The 16,431-nt window shown below is 32.8% G+C and overlaps 2 protein-coding genes and 1 long non-coding RNA gene across 3 annotated transcripts; all 3 read right to left on the reverse strand.

Moving 5' to 3' along the window:
* Positions 1–159: 159 nt before the first annotated feature.
* On the reverse strand, positions 160–4,743 carry LOC121265216 (E3 ubiquitin-protein ligase RHF2A-like). The gene is made up of 9 exons (XM_041168751.1): positions 4,484–4,743; positions 3,434–3,571; positions 3,249–3,295; positions 2,194–2,256; positions 1,995–2,103; positions 1,507–1,886; positions 1,241–1,348; positions 763–1,130; positions 160–458 (listed from the first exon to the last, which is right to left on the reverse strand). Exons 1-8 carry the CDS (start codon positions 4,487–4,489, stop codon positions 818–820), a joined length of 1,164 nt encoding a protein of 387 aa, XP_041024685.1. The 5' UTR covers positions 4,490–4,743; the 3' UTR covers positions 160–458; positions 763–817.
* A 3,673-nt stretch (positions 4,744–8,416) lies between these two features.
* LOC121264745 lies at positions 8,417–11,529 on the reverse strand. Its single transcript, XM_041168048.1, has 3 exons — positions 11,393–11,529; positions 8,806–8,911; positions 8,417–8,716 (listed from the first exon to the last, which is right to left on the reverse strand). Exons 1-3 carry the CDS (start codon positions 11,527–11,529, stop codon positions 8,417–8,419), a joined length of 543 nt encoding a protein of 180 aa, XP_041023982.1.
* Positions 11,530–15,403: 3,874 nt separating this feature from the next.
* Positions 15,404–16,169, reverse strand: LOC121264429. The gene is made up of 2 exons (XR_005940496.1): positions 16,093–16,169; positions 15,404–15,687 (listed from the first exon to the last, which is right to left on the reverse strand). It is a non-coding gene; the product is annotated as an uncharacterized LOC121264429 (long non-coding RNA).
* Positions 16,170–16,431: the final 262 nt, after the last annotated feature.

Consider the following 16,431-nt stretch of genomic DNA (forward strand, 5'->3'; position numbering starts at 1 on the left):
AAAACAAGCAGGCTGACTGTCTTTGAATTTACAACTTCCACACAGAATTACAGGCTATAGAAGGGCACCTTTACCTTTCAAGAACTCGTCATCACCGTAAAAACACTGAACCCGTTAGAAAAATACACTAGTTGTACGAGTACATTTAGTTTTGACACGTGTCAGAAACATATGTATTTATATTAATATTAGCACCCAAATCTACTAAGCCATCCAGACAGTAAAATACATATCCAGCATCACATCTGGGTCATTTACTTACATATAAACAAGTTCAGATACAAATAGCCATTTATAAGTCTCTGTCCAGATTGAAGCTCTTTCCCAGACTTCCTCTCTCTCTCTCTCTCTCTCTCTCTCCCTTTATTTGAATTTAAACCACAGTGACCATTGACCTCTAAAGTACATTGCAAAGCCATCTGGCCCTCAGCATGTCATTTCTGGAGAAAACAGCCAACCTGGAGATCCAAACTAAACTCAGATCAAAGCTTGAATCAGTAACTTACATGCACATTCTTTTTTCTTGACTTTTGTTTTGTTTTGGTTTTATTTTATCTTTTGGTTTTTTGCAGGGGGGTGTTTGACATATACAAACAGATTCACACGGTGCAAACAAGCAGAATTAAACTCAGATCTTGAGTCTCAATCGCAGTGTGCACTATACTAAGTGATAATGGAAGAAGCATGTCGCAAAATGCTCAGTACCATACTGGAATACTGAATTTAAAGCTGCAAATGCTCAGTACCACCATCACTAGTTACCTTCAAATATGAAATGCTCAGGATAGATGCAATTGCTGAAACAATGTTCAACAATTTAACCCGAAGTCGACCCAGCAGCACAAGAAGCTGGTTGATTGCTGTCATTCAAAGGGTTTTCCTCACGAGTCTCCACAATGTTCTGGTTGCCCTGCTCTGTGACAGAAGAATCATCCAAATGATTTGCTACAGAAGCTTCGCTGGCAGTACTGCTTTCTCTGGTTTCAAGGCGATCCATCATTCGAGATACACTAGCAATTCCTTCATTCACTTCCCTCTGAACTTCAGATCCAATGTCCGAAATGGAATTATTACGAGAGAAAAGCCTCTCCTTCCACCCTCTTGTACTCTTTGAAAATGATTCTTTGTATCTAAAGTACAAGTATAACAAGTGTTGATGATAATGCGAAAATGAAAGAATATATTAAATTTTCCTATTATGGGATACCAGGAAAATGAGTATTCATTTAATGAATAGTACCTCATTGACATGGCATTAAATTTAGATTTTAGAGACTCAGAAAATGACTGAAAATCTGATGGCCCTGCTCTATCTTGATTCGGCGGTGAGGAATGACTAGCAGGGCTCCTACACAGAATAAATAAAATTCCAAACAAATATAAAAACTCTGCATATAAGTTCACAGTAGAAAGAAAACCACATAATTCATATATTATAAAAATATATAAATGTTATAAAAAGAAAGCCATGGCACTTATTGAAGAATATAAGATAATCATGATTACCGATTGTTAAATGAAATTCCCTGATGATTTGTCAGGAGGAAAGTGGATCCAGATGATGGGGAAGAAACTTGATCGGTATGAACAGAAGGAAAATGTGAAACTGGCTGTGATAGTTCATCTCCACCGGATGCAAGTGGGGTAGATGGAGTAGCCCCACTGATTGCAGCTGGTTCATTGTCTCCTATGGGGGCAGAAACAGGACCAGGCGGTCCGCCAGGATGAGTGGAGAATACCAAAAAGTGTGGACGACCATGGGCAGTTGGTCGACTCCTCTGACCTTCCCTCCTACCAATGTGGTGGGCCCTTCCCATTGCTGCAGCAGCTGCCAAGTGCTGGATTATACGCTCTTCAAGTTCGGCATCATTAGCACCCACCGGTAACTGCATTACCATTCAAAAAATAACATAAGAAAAACTCGATGGACACAATGTAATGGGTTTTGAAAACCAATGAAAGGAAAAAATGCAAAGTAATGATAAAAAACGGACATGCTGCAATTCAAAATCACCAAGGGTGGGATGATGAAATATTGTGGCATTTCTTGGTGGAGCAACCCTGAAGCTCCTCTCACGTACTACTGCCTCGAGCAATTCTTGGCTGCCAAAATATGAACATAAGATGTCAACATGGAAATAATTACATGAAATTTTGTAGTAAATGCCAAAAACTAAAACAAACAAAATGCACCTGGTGGGATCCTTCAGGCTAATAGGTTGCCAACACATGGGACACTGAGAGCTTCTCTGGCACCTAAATTCAAAATCTGTGTTAGGCTCCAACACTTTATTCCTTTATCCATAATTATGTACACTATGAAATCTGCGTTCATTGTACACTTCTCTAAAAACAAGATAGGTCCGTAATGAACTAAATGATCAGTTCTAATCAGAAAACAGAGAAGAAAAAAATGAGAAATCACTTTTTCTTTGCCAAATTGTTTGTAGACCTTATAAAATCCAACTTCTTGAACAGACATTGCTTTAATGCATTATCTTTGAAGATAAAAATAAAAAATCATCACTCCAAACTTACCTCCCTAACTTAAACCCAAATAAAGAAACGACATGTTCAAATTTTTCAAAGGTTTTTTGAGGGGAAACGGGTAGTCAGCTTTTTGGTGTGTGACCTGTTACTTGTCAGAAAATTTCTCCTCTAAACAAAGGATGTGGCGGTCATTCTAACTGCCAACTAACCCCATGTTCTACCAGAATGTGTGTTTGTGCATGTGTGTGTGTGTGTGTGTGTGAGAGAGAGAGAGAGAGAGAGAGAGAGAGATAGAGAGAGAGAGCTGGAGGGAGGGAACCAGCCTTAAAGCTATCATATGAAAACCAACTTAAACTTTTAAAATTAGAACATTCTACTAGGAGTCATGCCACAATAAAGGAGCAGAATATGATTCATACATCTTATAAAAATAAACTATCATTTGATCCATTTCAGTTGAAGGCTGATTTGAGCAGATTTGAGATGTTACGCTTCATGTAGCATAACATACCAATCAAAACAAATTCAGGACCGCTGCCCCGCCCCCCTGGCCCCAAAAAAAAAGCAGAAGAAAAATATCCAATTCCAGCCATTTTTATCATCTGGGGAAAAATGGAATATAAAGCAAACATCTTAGGTGTTTTGAGCATAATTTCTTCTCAAAAAAAAAAAAATGGCGTTAACAGAAGAGGAAGAGAATGCTTTATATCAGAAAAGAAAGTAACATAACAATTCCATAACGAAATGGAAGTAGTTACCATTCAAGGATGCACTGAAGGTGAAATTCATGCTTGCAAATAGTCACCTGCAAGTCAAGAAATAGGATAAAATCAAAGTCAGATTTCAACAGTACTAACAAGAGAAAAATAATGCACAAGCTTTTGCAAGTGAAAATCAATGCGGGGCAAGAGGGCTGCTATGATAGATGTATTAAATGTACTACCGTTGATGGATCACTGTCAGAAAATTCCTCAAGGCATATGCTGCAAGCATCATCATAAGCTTGTTGTATTCCTCCTTCCACAAAGGCTGCAGCTGATGTCATATGACTTTCAGGGTTTGTCTCCTCCATCTCCACTACCTTTAAAGACAAAAAAACCTTCAATTTCAGAACAGAATCAACACGCTAGAATTTAATACTCCCCCAAATAAGCAATCTTTCTGCAAAATTCATTCAAGAAATGCAGCATATTAAAAACCTGAGAGAGAAAAGGCAATCGATTTTCAAGGATGAAAACCTGTGTTCCAGAAATTGATTAGAAAAACACCCCCCCACTATGGATATATATTCTGGAATTACTAACAAATCTTTGAATTTGACTGAAAATTGTCAATTTCTCCGAGAAAGCTAACTAGCCTTGGAAATAATGCATGTTATATTTAAGTCATTTAATTCCTTAAGAGGGGACACCATTATATACTTCTTTCAGTTCTTCAATCTTATCAAAATATCCCACGATGCTGCACGCATTAGATTCGGTAAAAAAATGAATTAAACCACTTAACCACTTAAATTCTATTTATGTTCTAATTTCTGTATCAAACCTAACGCAGGTTGTCTTCGACATTTGTCGTGGAAGATAAATAAACTATTATATGTTTGGAATATGCTAGCTGCATCAGAAATTTCCCCATGGCATTTCAGAACTTTTATTTTTCCTTCATGAATTTATAAATAAATTTAGATATACAGGAAAATTTTAGTTGTAATATTCTTTGTGCCAAAAAGCAGAAAACAGAATAAATGAGGATTATCCCCATTTTTCACGCCGAAGATAGTTTTTAACATCAAAACCCTCTATCAGAAAATATATATATATATATATTTGAGCGAAGGGAAAAAAAAAAAAACCCTCTATAAAGTACAGATTAAATAAATATGGGAAATGGATCTGCCGCATAACAGTAATATATCCAATAAACCAATTTGAGATTTTTTGAATGGAAAGAAAAAGTTTTAATCGAATTTTAGTCAAAAGGATATTGGGTTTACCTCCATAAACGAATAGGAAATGTTCCACGAAAATGGGTCAATGATTTAGATAACGGCCATGAAACGAAGATCGAGCTGTGACTTCCCCAACCCAATCCGGAAGCAATGCTAGATATCCATATAGAGGGAAATCGAAACCCTAAAATTCAGTGATGATTATGATAAGAGGGAGAGAGACGGAGGGGAGAGGGTAGGAGAGAGAGTCATAGACCCTCCGTCTTCACCTTTAATCATGGGTTTGCTAATTTGCCTTAATTGTTTTATTATTTTTTTCTTTCTGTTTTTGTCATTTTATAGGTTCGTGTGTTGGAAAACAAGCCCACCATCCCTACAGCATCTCAAAAAGCCCCATCCTGATTCCTCACTTCCCAACCACTCGCGATAATAATAATAATAATAATAATAACCTCTTTCATTTTAATAAATAAATTATAAAAAAATATTATGTATTAATTATTATTTATTTTTATATTATATATTTATATTTTTTATAAGATGTGAGATATTTTTCATAAAATTTATAAATATTTTGTATAAAATATAGAGTATAAAATAATGAATAATAATTGATGAGAATAATTTTTCTAAAATCTATTCTCATTTTCAAACCTAAAAACTTTTCAATTTATTTCTCACTTCTTTTATTATAATTTTGGATAAATATTCACATTAGTAATCATAGGCATCATTTTATTTTTATTTTTTGAAAATAGGCATCATATTATTCTATAAGTTGTCTATCAATTTTTATAATATCGGTTTAATATACTAACATTTCCTAAATTACTAGGATAAGAAAGATATACCAATTCAAGAATTTATTAGTTTTTAAAATTTTAATTTTTTTAGACGATAAATATTATATTTACTCACTAAATTGTAAGTGACTCTTTAATTTTCTGCTAAACTTTTGGAAGTCCCTTGCATTATTAGAATATTATTTTACAAATATATTACATCATTTACATTTCCAATATGAAAAATCTAGAATAAGTAGTCAACAAAAACTGGACCCATTTGGGGCAACTTTCAATACTATATGGGGGAATCTTTAATAACACAAGGAGACAACTGACAAGTCGTTGACACAAACTAAGTAGTCCGAGAGAACCTGCACAAAAAAAAAAAAAAAAAAAAAAAAAAGGACAGTATAATCGGATAGAATATCCTACCCAATAATCTAGACTTATCATTTGCATTATTAGTATGTATACTAATTCTACGGGATCTAAAGTTAACGACCAAGTAAATTTTTAATAATTTTAAGGGGATTCAAATTGGTGATTATTGATGAGTAAATACAAGGCCAGATCAACTGAACTACAGGATTTGTTTTGTGTACTATCTACCACATACTAATTATAGGGGCCCTATATATATAATATGTATTCTTTTATTTTATTTTTCTACTTTATGTCTTAATATGACATTATTTGATTTATAAAAAATTGTTTACAATTTGAAATCTCTTACTAATCAAATTTTATCATATTATTGAATCATTGATGTTGAATGTTTATTTTTCACACTGACTTGTAAATCTTATTTTCAATTTTAAATTATCACTATCGAATAAAAAAAAAACGTGTAAAATGAAATGACAACAGGCATCCAATAAAATGAATGGTACAACACTTAATTTGGAGTTGGATGATCGGTTAGTACCTAACTAACACTTCCTTAATATAACAATTCTCCATAAAACAATTTTCTCTCGATATGTTTCGATGAGAATCCGATATGCTAGAGCCTAGAAGGTCAGATTTGGACGTCTGGGTTGCATCACTTTTTCGTTTGTTGGGTTGGGCCTCCTAAATTTGAGTTTTATAGACCGAACTCTCGCTCGACCCAAGAGAAAAGACCAACCTTCGTACTCGTAGCATGCATGGCCCCCTACCAGCCAACACGACAATGGACATTGTCTTTCCACCCGAGAAATCATTTATACGTCTAAAACCGCGTGATACTAGCGACCTAATTACTATAAAATAAGACTGTTAGATCTATGTACTGCTAACTATATTAGCTAATATATAACTCCTTTTTTTTCACATGTTTCTCCTATGTTTTTATCCCTTTTTTCTCCACTTCATCCTTCTCTACGTCATAAGTATACATTGGAGAAGGTTGTGTGGTTCATATCATGTGAAACCCCTCCACATAAGTTTGCAGTTTTTACTCAAAGCTGGTGGGAACTTATGCTTGTGAGAGAGAGAGAGAGAGAGAATGCATTTAGCTATTGATACGTGCTACCCGTCCTCTTTTTGGGACTGGTGTATGAGCTAAATTTCTAAACTAAGTACTGGCAAACAGGATGACCTAATCACGGTTTCAATACTGGATTTTTATATGAAAAAGTAAAAACAAAGCAATGATGTCCATCCGTTTGCTTAAAAAATAATCCAACAAAGGGTTTTGTTTTCTGGGTAATGGAAAAGGAGGTTTGAACTTTGAATTAGCAAAACATATCAGAGCCGAAAGATACACAAGTAGATCCTTTCTTTTCCAAATGGGTAGATGCGTCCAACAGACCAAAGCAAAAGGAGCTTAAAGTGATAAGTAGGGAAGATCTAAGTACTATTCATAGTAAGAGGGAAACTACGACCAGAATTGATTAAAAGAAAAGGTCAAAGTTAGGACTGCGACATCTTAATTCGCCCAAATTAAATGATGATTGATGAGCACTGCTTATATCTAACATATGTTTGTGTGGTCGCTCCATTATCTCGAGAAAACGATTCTGGAATCTGATCTAAAGCATCAACTTTAACGCTTTATGGGATTTTTCCTTATAATTAAGACAATAGATTGAATCATTCTATGGTAGTGCATTTCTTTTTGTAGATAACAATGTCAACGTGAAAACAAAAGATAGCACTAAGATACAACAGCCCTAGACTGAGTTGGGTGCCCCTCTGAATTCATTATCGAGGGGAGTGAAAAATGGGCAAGAATGCCAAAACGCGAGTTACCCTTCTCTAAGGACAGTTTAAGGGGTCCTATCCCCCCACAGAGGCAACACAAAGGGACAGTTGACATGTCCAGCCACAAACACCACTTGCAGTTCAGTTCTAAGCCACATGGGAGTTAAGATCATGTTAAATGGATAGTGACCCCATTAATGATAAAGGTACGTAGTGAATGAGAAGGACTAGACCAGCTTCATGAATACAGTGTCGTAAAAAAAGGTACAAATATTTCTGCCATACCATAAGATCAAAATTGTCCAAGGACAAACCAAATTAAAAGTACAGTATCACTTCTTAATCAAAAGTGAATGTTCTCCCCAGAAATACATAATTAATTTGACCATTATCACAGTTTATAACTTTATATCCCGCTTAAAGGGTAGTAAAATTGCGATATGATTTTGCCAACAAGACAATAATAAATCAAGTGTTAACACAAAGTCAATAACAAATCTGAAGTGGCCCCTAAATGACCCCCATCTTTCGATAATCTAATCTTTGGTGCTAATAGATCTCATCAAGTCTAAGCACCAGCCATTTTCAACCCATTAATTTGAAGAGTACTTAAGTAGAAAGTCAACAAACACAAACAGTCAATGAGGCAACTTCCACGCAATGATGTCATCCCAAAACGTGGCCAGTCCATTGGCATGTAATAACCAAAACCCCCCACTTTCTTTGAAATCCAAAACACCCATAATCAAAGGCAGCAGAATTATGTAACACATTTCCATACCCACTCGACAATCAATTTCACAGCATTAAACGTCTCCTATGTATAGGCTGGTACACCCTAAGATCAACACACGGCAATAAAGATATCGAAATGCCCTCTTCCTCCGGCAAACTCGTAAAAAAAGAACAGAATATTGGCAAAATTCGCTTAGAGAAGTCGAGATTTTCCAGGTGAAGAGGAACAACACAGAAACGGGCAATGAACGTTGTTTTATCTTTGAATTTTTTGCTATAGCTGTTTTACCGTTTGGGGTGACTCCCTCTGGGAAGGACTTCTCCAAAACCCAGTACCGTAAAACCTCTCCCACATTTCCTTCTCCAGCTTCATCACCTCCTTCTCCGACTCCTCCATCTGCTTCGACTTTAGCTCCGGCGACAAGCCGTCAACCGCCACCACCTGGTGAATCTGTATCCCGGTCTCATCATACCCGCACGAGTACCGGTGGCGCCGAGGCGGAAGCAGGCCCTTCTTGACCAGCTGCCGAGTCCGCTTCCTCTTCAGTGCGCGGCGGCAAAGCCCCGCCGGGACCTTGTAGATGGCCAGGTACAGCAGGTTCACAAGCCCGCAGGGCAGCAGCAGCACACGGCGGCACACTCGGCGGTAGTGCCTCCCGCTACCTCAGCTAGCCGGGACTTCCCTGATGACGCTTGGGTCGGTAGGAGCGGTTGGCGGCGGTTTGAGGATTGCGGGCGTGGCATGTTTTGCCTAGACATGATTGTTTGACTGGTTTAAGAAGAAATCATCATAAATGATTCAAGAAAAAATGGGTTCAAGGAATCGATAGAAAAGAATGGGATTTCAGGTAATGGGTGGGATTTTGATGTATGGTTGAATGGAAAAATGGATGAGGTTTCTAAGATAGGAAATGGGCCTGAGTCTTGAAACCAGAACAATGTTTTTTTTTTAATAAGTACCAGGTTTAAAAAACCTTAACGATCCTCGAAATTCCTGGTTTCTTTTTCAGAATCTCAAGGGAGTGATGCTGGGGAAACACAGAGTCAGAAACTCGAAAAAAAAAAAAAAATCTTTCTCTGGATCCTGAACGAGGGAGAGAACGAAGCTGGAGAGAAACTAGATAGTCCTTCGGCAAATGATCTCAAGAAAGCTGAAGGAGACCTCCAACAGAGAAAATATCAGATGGCCGTGCTGGAGTGGCACGGGAAACCGGACTCTGTGGAGGTCCTTTCAGGTGATACACAACAAAGGCCAATGGAGAGGGTCGGATGCTGTTGGGAATCTGATTTGATATCGGAGGATATGAGGGGTTATAAATTGTTGCTTGATTTGGGTCCTAAAAGGAAGGAGGAGCAGGACGAAGAGAATGAGGAGGAGAATGTTATTGGCAAGGGGGTATTTCTTTTATTTTGTGAAACGCTAGAAGACGAGCATACGTAAGGGCAGCTATCTGAAAAGGTTTGAGCTAGCTGAGGAGAGGCAGTCAAATGACAATCACACATGGCCAGTAAAGTTTTTTTTTTTTTTTTAATTCTTCATAAGGATAATAATAGGTTACTCCTTATTATTTATTTATTACTCTTTTATATTTGATTTTTTTTTAATTTTTTAATTTTACTTAATGTTTAAAAAAGTGATCATTAATAAAATTATATATTTTTTAATTTTTTTAATGATTAAAAATGTTAAAAAATATATTTAAAAAAATAATAATAAAAAAACTTTAAATATACTATAAATAATAAATGAATCGTGAGAAAACCTATCACCCTGCTATGAAAAAATAGTATATTCGGATGAGCACAAGATTTTATTAGAGAAAATGCTTTTGATAACATCAAACTCGATATTTCGTGATTGTCAAATCAGGTGTAAATGATTAGACATCACTCAACTGACAACTACCATCTTCCATAATGCATAATAAGAATTATAAATGATACCTATTTTTATTCTTCATGTAATTGTTTAGGAGTAGAATTTTATTGATATGAAAAAAAGAAGAAGTTATCGACCTTTATTAACCTTTTATGCACAGTCACACAAATCGGGATATTAGATATAAAATGCATGTGATCACAAATTACAGGAAAGTCATTATGTTTAAAAAAAACAAAAAAAGAGTAGTATTATATGTTACAATTTTATATACAATATTATAAAATCATCGTTCTATTTTATCAATATTTTTTAAAATTTAAAAGTTTTATAGATTTAATTTTAAAATTTTTTTCATTTTCAATATAGTTAGGACATGAATACGTATAATTATATAAATAAAATTATAAATATAAATAGTATTTTCTAAATGAATTTAAACCATAAATTTTTCTTCTCGGGAACAACCAACATAATTCAACAGTAGAGATCTATGCGAAAAACCCCTAAATACACACTCGCACTGCCACGTATTCAGCGCCAAAAATCTAGACGCGTATCATGTGGTCACATCTGACGTGTAAATCTTAACCCATTAAAGTTTGTTTGAAAATATATCTATTTTAAATTTACATCTTATTCTATTTTATTTTATTTTATTTTATTTTATTTTCAAATATAATTCAAATATAAATATTTTTAAATTTAACCGTTACATATTTTTTAAACTTTTAAAAAAAATTAATTTTTTTAAAATTTCAAATAAAAATAATATTATAAAATAATATTTTATAAATATTTTAATTTTATAATATTTTTTATTCAATTATTTTTCTCTTCTTTTTCAAAATTTTAAACAATATTTAATTTAAATTATTTATTATTATTTAAAAATACCTTATTACTATTTACATAATTCTATTTCCATTTGAGTATTATATAGTTCATTTACTGTGACACCACGTGCGGGCAACACTGTAATGTTTTTTTGTTCGCAGTTCTGATGGACACAAACTGGATTGAGATCAGGATAGGAATACGGAGCCGCTAACCTCCGCATGTGAATGTTTTTGTTGGGGCCGAGTGTTTTCGTGTGGGCTCCTGATCAGGTGATTTTAACTCTGCGACGAGTTTAATGTCAGGGGGCTCTCCTCGTGGGATGTTTTGTCAATTTCTGCAAAATTATTGCGTACCAGAATTAAATCAGTGCCTAATTCTACATATAAACCAATAAAAAGAAGATGGCTATTAGAGAAAGAGATCCAACAAAGAGATTTTATATATTGATGTGACATATTAAAGTCATGTGCCTTTTTGTTTTTTTTTTTTTTTTTTCATTTTTCTCAACGTTTTTTTTTTTAATTTTCTTACCTCTCCCATCCTCCCCTTCTCCCTGTGTCGTCGTCGATGTCACCCTTCACCCTCACTTCTCTCATCGTCGTTGTTATTCCCTTCAATGTCGTCGCCACTTGCCAACGTGCCGTCGAAGCTTCCTCTCCCATCGACATCGTCGATGCTGCACATCTCACCTTCCTCACCACTCGCCAACATCACCTTTCACCCTCGCCTCCGTCATCGTCATCGCTGCTACCTCCCTTAGTGTTGTCGCTATTCGTCGACATCCTCTCCTCCATCAACGTCTCTTCTCTCGATTGAGAGAGAGAGAGAGGGAGAGAGGGGGAGGCATGAAATAATACATCAATGTATGAGATGCATTTATGTCTATAATGTTTTCCTAAAGAGAAATCCAAAATGGTAATTAATCATGATACTTGTGTTTTAAAATATTTGTAAGGTTGTGTTTGAGAAGTGATCACTATTATTTATAAATAATTTATTTATTTTTATTATTATAAATCTTTTGATATTATCTCAACATCTAAATATAGTCTTAAATAAATGTTATTATCTTGAATATATATTTTTTAATATAAGTGATTAGATCATTAAAATAATAATAGATCACATAAAATGTAGGACAAATTGAAGATAAAAAATAATAATCTTTACTGTTATTATAAACAAGATAATAAATAAAATATTAAGATGTAATAGTACTCTCATTGGATTAGCTAAAACCTAAATCTAATGAGTATTTAGCTATTAGAGAGTAAAATATGCTTACATTGGATTAGCCAAATTCTAAATATTTAGAATTTAGCTACAGTAACTTTCAAAATTTTTTTTAAATTTGAAGGTTACTGTACATACATCAAATACATATTTTATTAATTATCTCTCTCTTCCTTTCTTTCTATCACATATTTTTTAGCACAATTGATATATTAATTTAAGTTAATGATATATTAATTTAATAAGAATATGATTATTAATTAATATATAATAAGTAGAATAGTAAAATATGATAAAATTAAATAAATTAATAATTAAAAAAATTAAATAATTTTGAAATTATTAGTTATTTATTATTATATAATGAATAAATATATAATCTAATGTGGAGATTTGATGTGAATAACTAAAATCAAATTTATCTTATATTATTTTATTATTATATAATGAAAAAATAGATATTCTAATATAGAGATTTATATGAATGAAATAATTAAAAATTAAATTTCTCTTATATCTATAAAAAATATCTTTTAACTTTTTCTAATTTAATGAGAGTGCTTTAAGTATGTTTATTAAACATGTTTAGGGATGACTAAAATTATATTTTATTTCTTAAATTGTCGCATCGTGAAACATGTTTCGGGACACACGTATTACATGTACGTGTGCCAACCATCAGGCGAATGAAATGATAACATCAACGCTTACATGACCACCATCAAATATCTCTTGCATGCATCCAAATTAAAGGAGATACCACGTCATGCACGAGTTCAATTGCGCTACGACTAATATACTTCTTTTAATTATTTAAACTGCTAGCAGCGATCGAGAGAATTCTAGAGCTCACCGACCAACTCTCTCTCTATATATATATATATATATTTATTTATTTTTTTGAGCTTTCACAATCATTTTCAGATCATGATTCATGAATATGAATATAGAATCTATTTTGTCGTGTGCTATATATGATAATGAAATGTAATATATATATACATGTTAATTAAATGCATGAGACGTACTGCAAATGATTGTGAAAAATGATTTATGCATAATATTTTTTATAATATTTTATATAATTATGATTTAAATGAATGATATTTTTATAAAATATTTTATAAAAATAACATAATTTTATAAAATTATCATCATTTTATAATATTATTATGTAATATATTTATATAATATATTGTATGTATATCATTATTCAATGATTATATCGTTTTGACCTTCATTTTACCTGTCTATTGTCCACTGGGTATTCATCTTCTTGCATTATGGATACGTGTATATCAGCAAATAATCAAATTGGCACACATGGATTTTTAGACGGTACATGAGTTCTGCTTTTGAATTAGATGTAATAAATAAATAAATATGAAATACACGTTAAAAAAATCATTTTTAATAATAAATTCTGTTTTTTTAAAAAAAAAAAAATACAGAATTTGTATTTCCTAAAACTGTATAAAAGAAAATTAGAATCCCTCATGTGACTAGAGAAATAAAATTCGATTATTCATTCATTTTATATACAGGGACCATGGTTTGTACGAACGAACTTATACAAGTAAGGTACAAGGTGGGTTGGGATTGCCCGTAGACGATAGAAACTTTTAGGAAGTGATGAATGCCAGTTTAGTAATAGTTGTAAAAGTTATTGCGCAAGGGCTTATGTGTATAGTTTTCTAGCAGTTTTTAAATTGAAAATCCAACGTGTGTTTAGAGGTGTCAATATGTGATACGATTCATAAATTTAATATAAACACAATACATAATTAACATGCTCGGATTTGATGTTAACAGATTTGGATTAAAACAAGTTGGTCTGTTAAAACACGATTTATAAATGTGTCAATAACGGACCAACTTACTTCACATGAAACCAATTTGTTTTGATCCGTTTAAGATTTTTTCAAAATTAAAATTTTATTTTTGTTAGGTCGTAATATTAATATTTCTCAGTTTGCTTATATTTTTATTATTTTTATTGTTGAGATTGTAATTTTAGATCTGTACTCATATTTGATATTGTATAATTTGTAATATTGGTTTTATTATATGTTAAAATTTGAAAAATATTGATATATATTTTTTAAGATATTATCGTTATTAATAAATATAGATTTTAATTTTTACATAAAATTCTATTAATCTAGTCAAATAAGTTATACTTTTTAGTTCAATCCATTTACATAAAACAAATTGGTTTAAATGAATTGTGTCTGTTAACATATTTATAATTAATTATTAAACAAGTCAAAATGGGTGACCCGACCCGGCCCGTTATCTAAATAAATGAGTTGGGTTAAGGTTTAAATGTTTGACATGTTTGTCTTAACAAATTGGATTTAAATTGATCTATATAATCGAATGTTACTACACGAATACGATTTTAAAAGACGATTTGTCCCGCCTTAAATATTTTGCAATTAAATAGGAAGTGGGCTTGGCTATTAATAAATGGGCTTAGTTATCGTATAAGCTATGTATCTAATTGGCATCCATGAAGTGATACCTGCAGTCAGTTCGTAAACTGATATTTTGTCATCAAATTAACAGTTTCTTGGCGGCCCATTAACCCATTTAGAGTTGAATGTATGAGAGAGTGCATGGTATAGGGTTTGTTTTAGCTCCTGTATATATATTTGCATTCGAAGCTATGACTCTTGACAAATAGTTTGATTTATTGTCCTTATTCTTTATTTATTTTGTTTCTGTCCAGTTTAGTTTGTTCCCCCTTTAATGTTCAAAAGCACCCTATAAAGTTTTCCTTTGATACGTGATGTAACTAACCCGTGTACATAGATTAGAACTCAACACCCGTTAGTTACATAATGTATATATCAGTTTGTAAAAAAATTTCATAAAAATAAACTTGCAAACTTACGTGTCTCTAGGGCTGTGCATTCGGATCCGGATCCGGCTTTTTAAAACCGGGCGGATATCCTTCCGGATAAGCCCATTCAAAATCCGGGCAGGTATCGGATTTGAGCCTGGATACTCGGATTTTAACCAGATCTGGATTTTTTGGCATATTTTTTGAACACTTTTTAAATGGTTTTTTAAAAAAACATTTTTATCGCTTTCTAAAAATAAAAAGCTTTTGGCACTTTTTAAAAGGATTTTTTTTAAATATATTTTTTAAACAATTTTAAAGCCTTTAAAAGAAAATATTTTGAACACTTATTAAAAGGCTTTTTTTAATAGGTCATTATATTTATTATTTTTATACGCTTTTTTTATATAATGAATAATCTTTATAGGCATTTTAAACATTTTATTGTCCATTCAAATTTTTATTAAAAAATAATAATTAATAATAGATATCAACACTCACAATACACTGCATATTACATTGTTGTCTACATCATAATGCAAAACATCAACTTAACAAAGAACAAATTCAAAATGCCTCCCATAATTCAGAGCCATCATCTTGCAGATAGGAGGTAGCTCCATTGTTTGAAGGATCTCTCTGTAAGAATACAATTTTGTATGGATTTAGATTGCAACTGAAGCTTCTAGGTAGAAGTGATTGTAGAAGAAGCTTGTTAGGTTGTCTGAAAGAACACATTTAAATTTATCTATGACTAGGGGAATGTACAAGATGTACATTATGCCCTCTTTCGATCAAAAGCATATATATATATATATATTTATATTTATATCCAGTACCGTAAAACCAATGGAGCTTTCAATAGTTCCTGAAGACGAAAGATAGTATTTATTAGTGACTCAAATTCACTATGAAAACAAAATACAACATTCTATTTAAATATCAAAACATTATGCTGGAACTTTATTTTGCTCTCACTTGTCCAAAGAGCAATTAAAAGCTGTAAATTGTGCAACAATTTGACAGAAAGACATCTAAAGCAAGCACTTGTAATCACTTGACATGGTTTAAGATATTATAAAAAGTTTTGTCTAATGTCAACTTATGAATACCCAAACAGAATACCTAACAAGCAGTGAGTATATAATATTACCTTGCTATATGCTTTCCATCTTTGATATTAGCATGTTTCATTGTCTGATTTGATCATTGAGCACCATAGACAAGTCATTACAATATTAGCATGTTTCATTGTTTGAATATAACTCAGTGCAAGAAATTTATAGAAAAAATACCCATAGACATTTATCGAGAACCCAAATCTGAGCACACAAAACCTAAATATGGGCAAACTACATCTAGAACCCAAAAGATTATCGAGAACCCAGATTTGAGCACAAAAAACCCATATCTGGGCAAACAACATCTAAAACTCATGTTTTTTGAAAAAACATATTAGGCGATTCATCACATGGGTGTATGGAAAACAACA

The sequence above is a fragment of the Juglans microcarpa x Juglans regia genome, chromosome 5D (assembly GCF_004785595.1).
Source record: "Juglans microcarpa x Juglans regia isolate MS1-56 chromosome 5D, Jm3101_v1.0, whole genome shotgun sequence".
Taxonomy (NCBI): domain Eukaryota; kingdom Viridiplantae; phylum Streptophyta; class Magnoliopsida; order Fagales; family Juglandaceae; genus Juglans; species Juglans microcarpa x Juglans regia.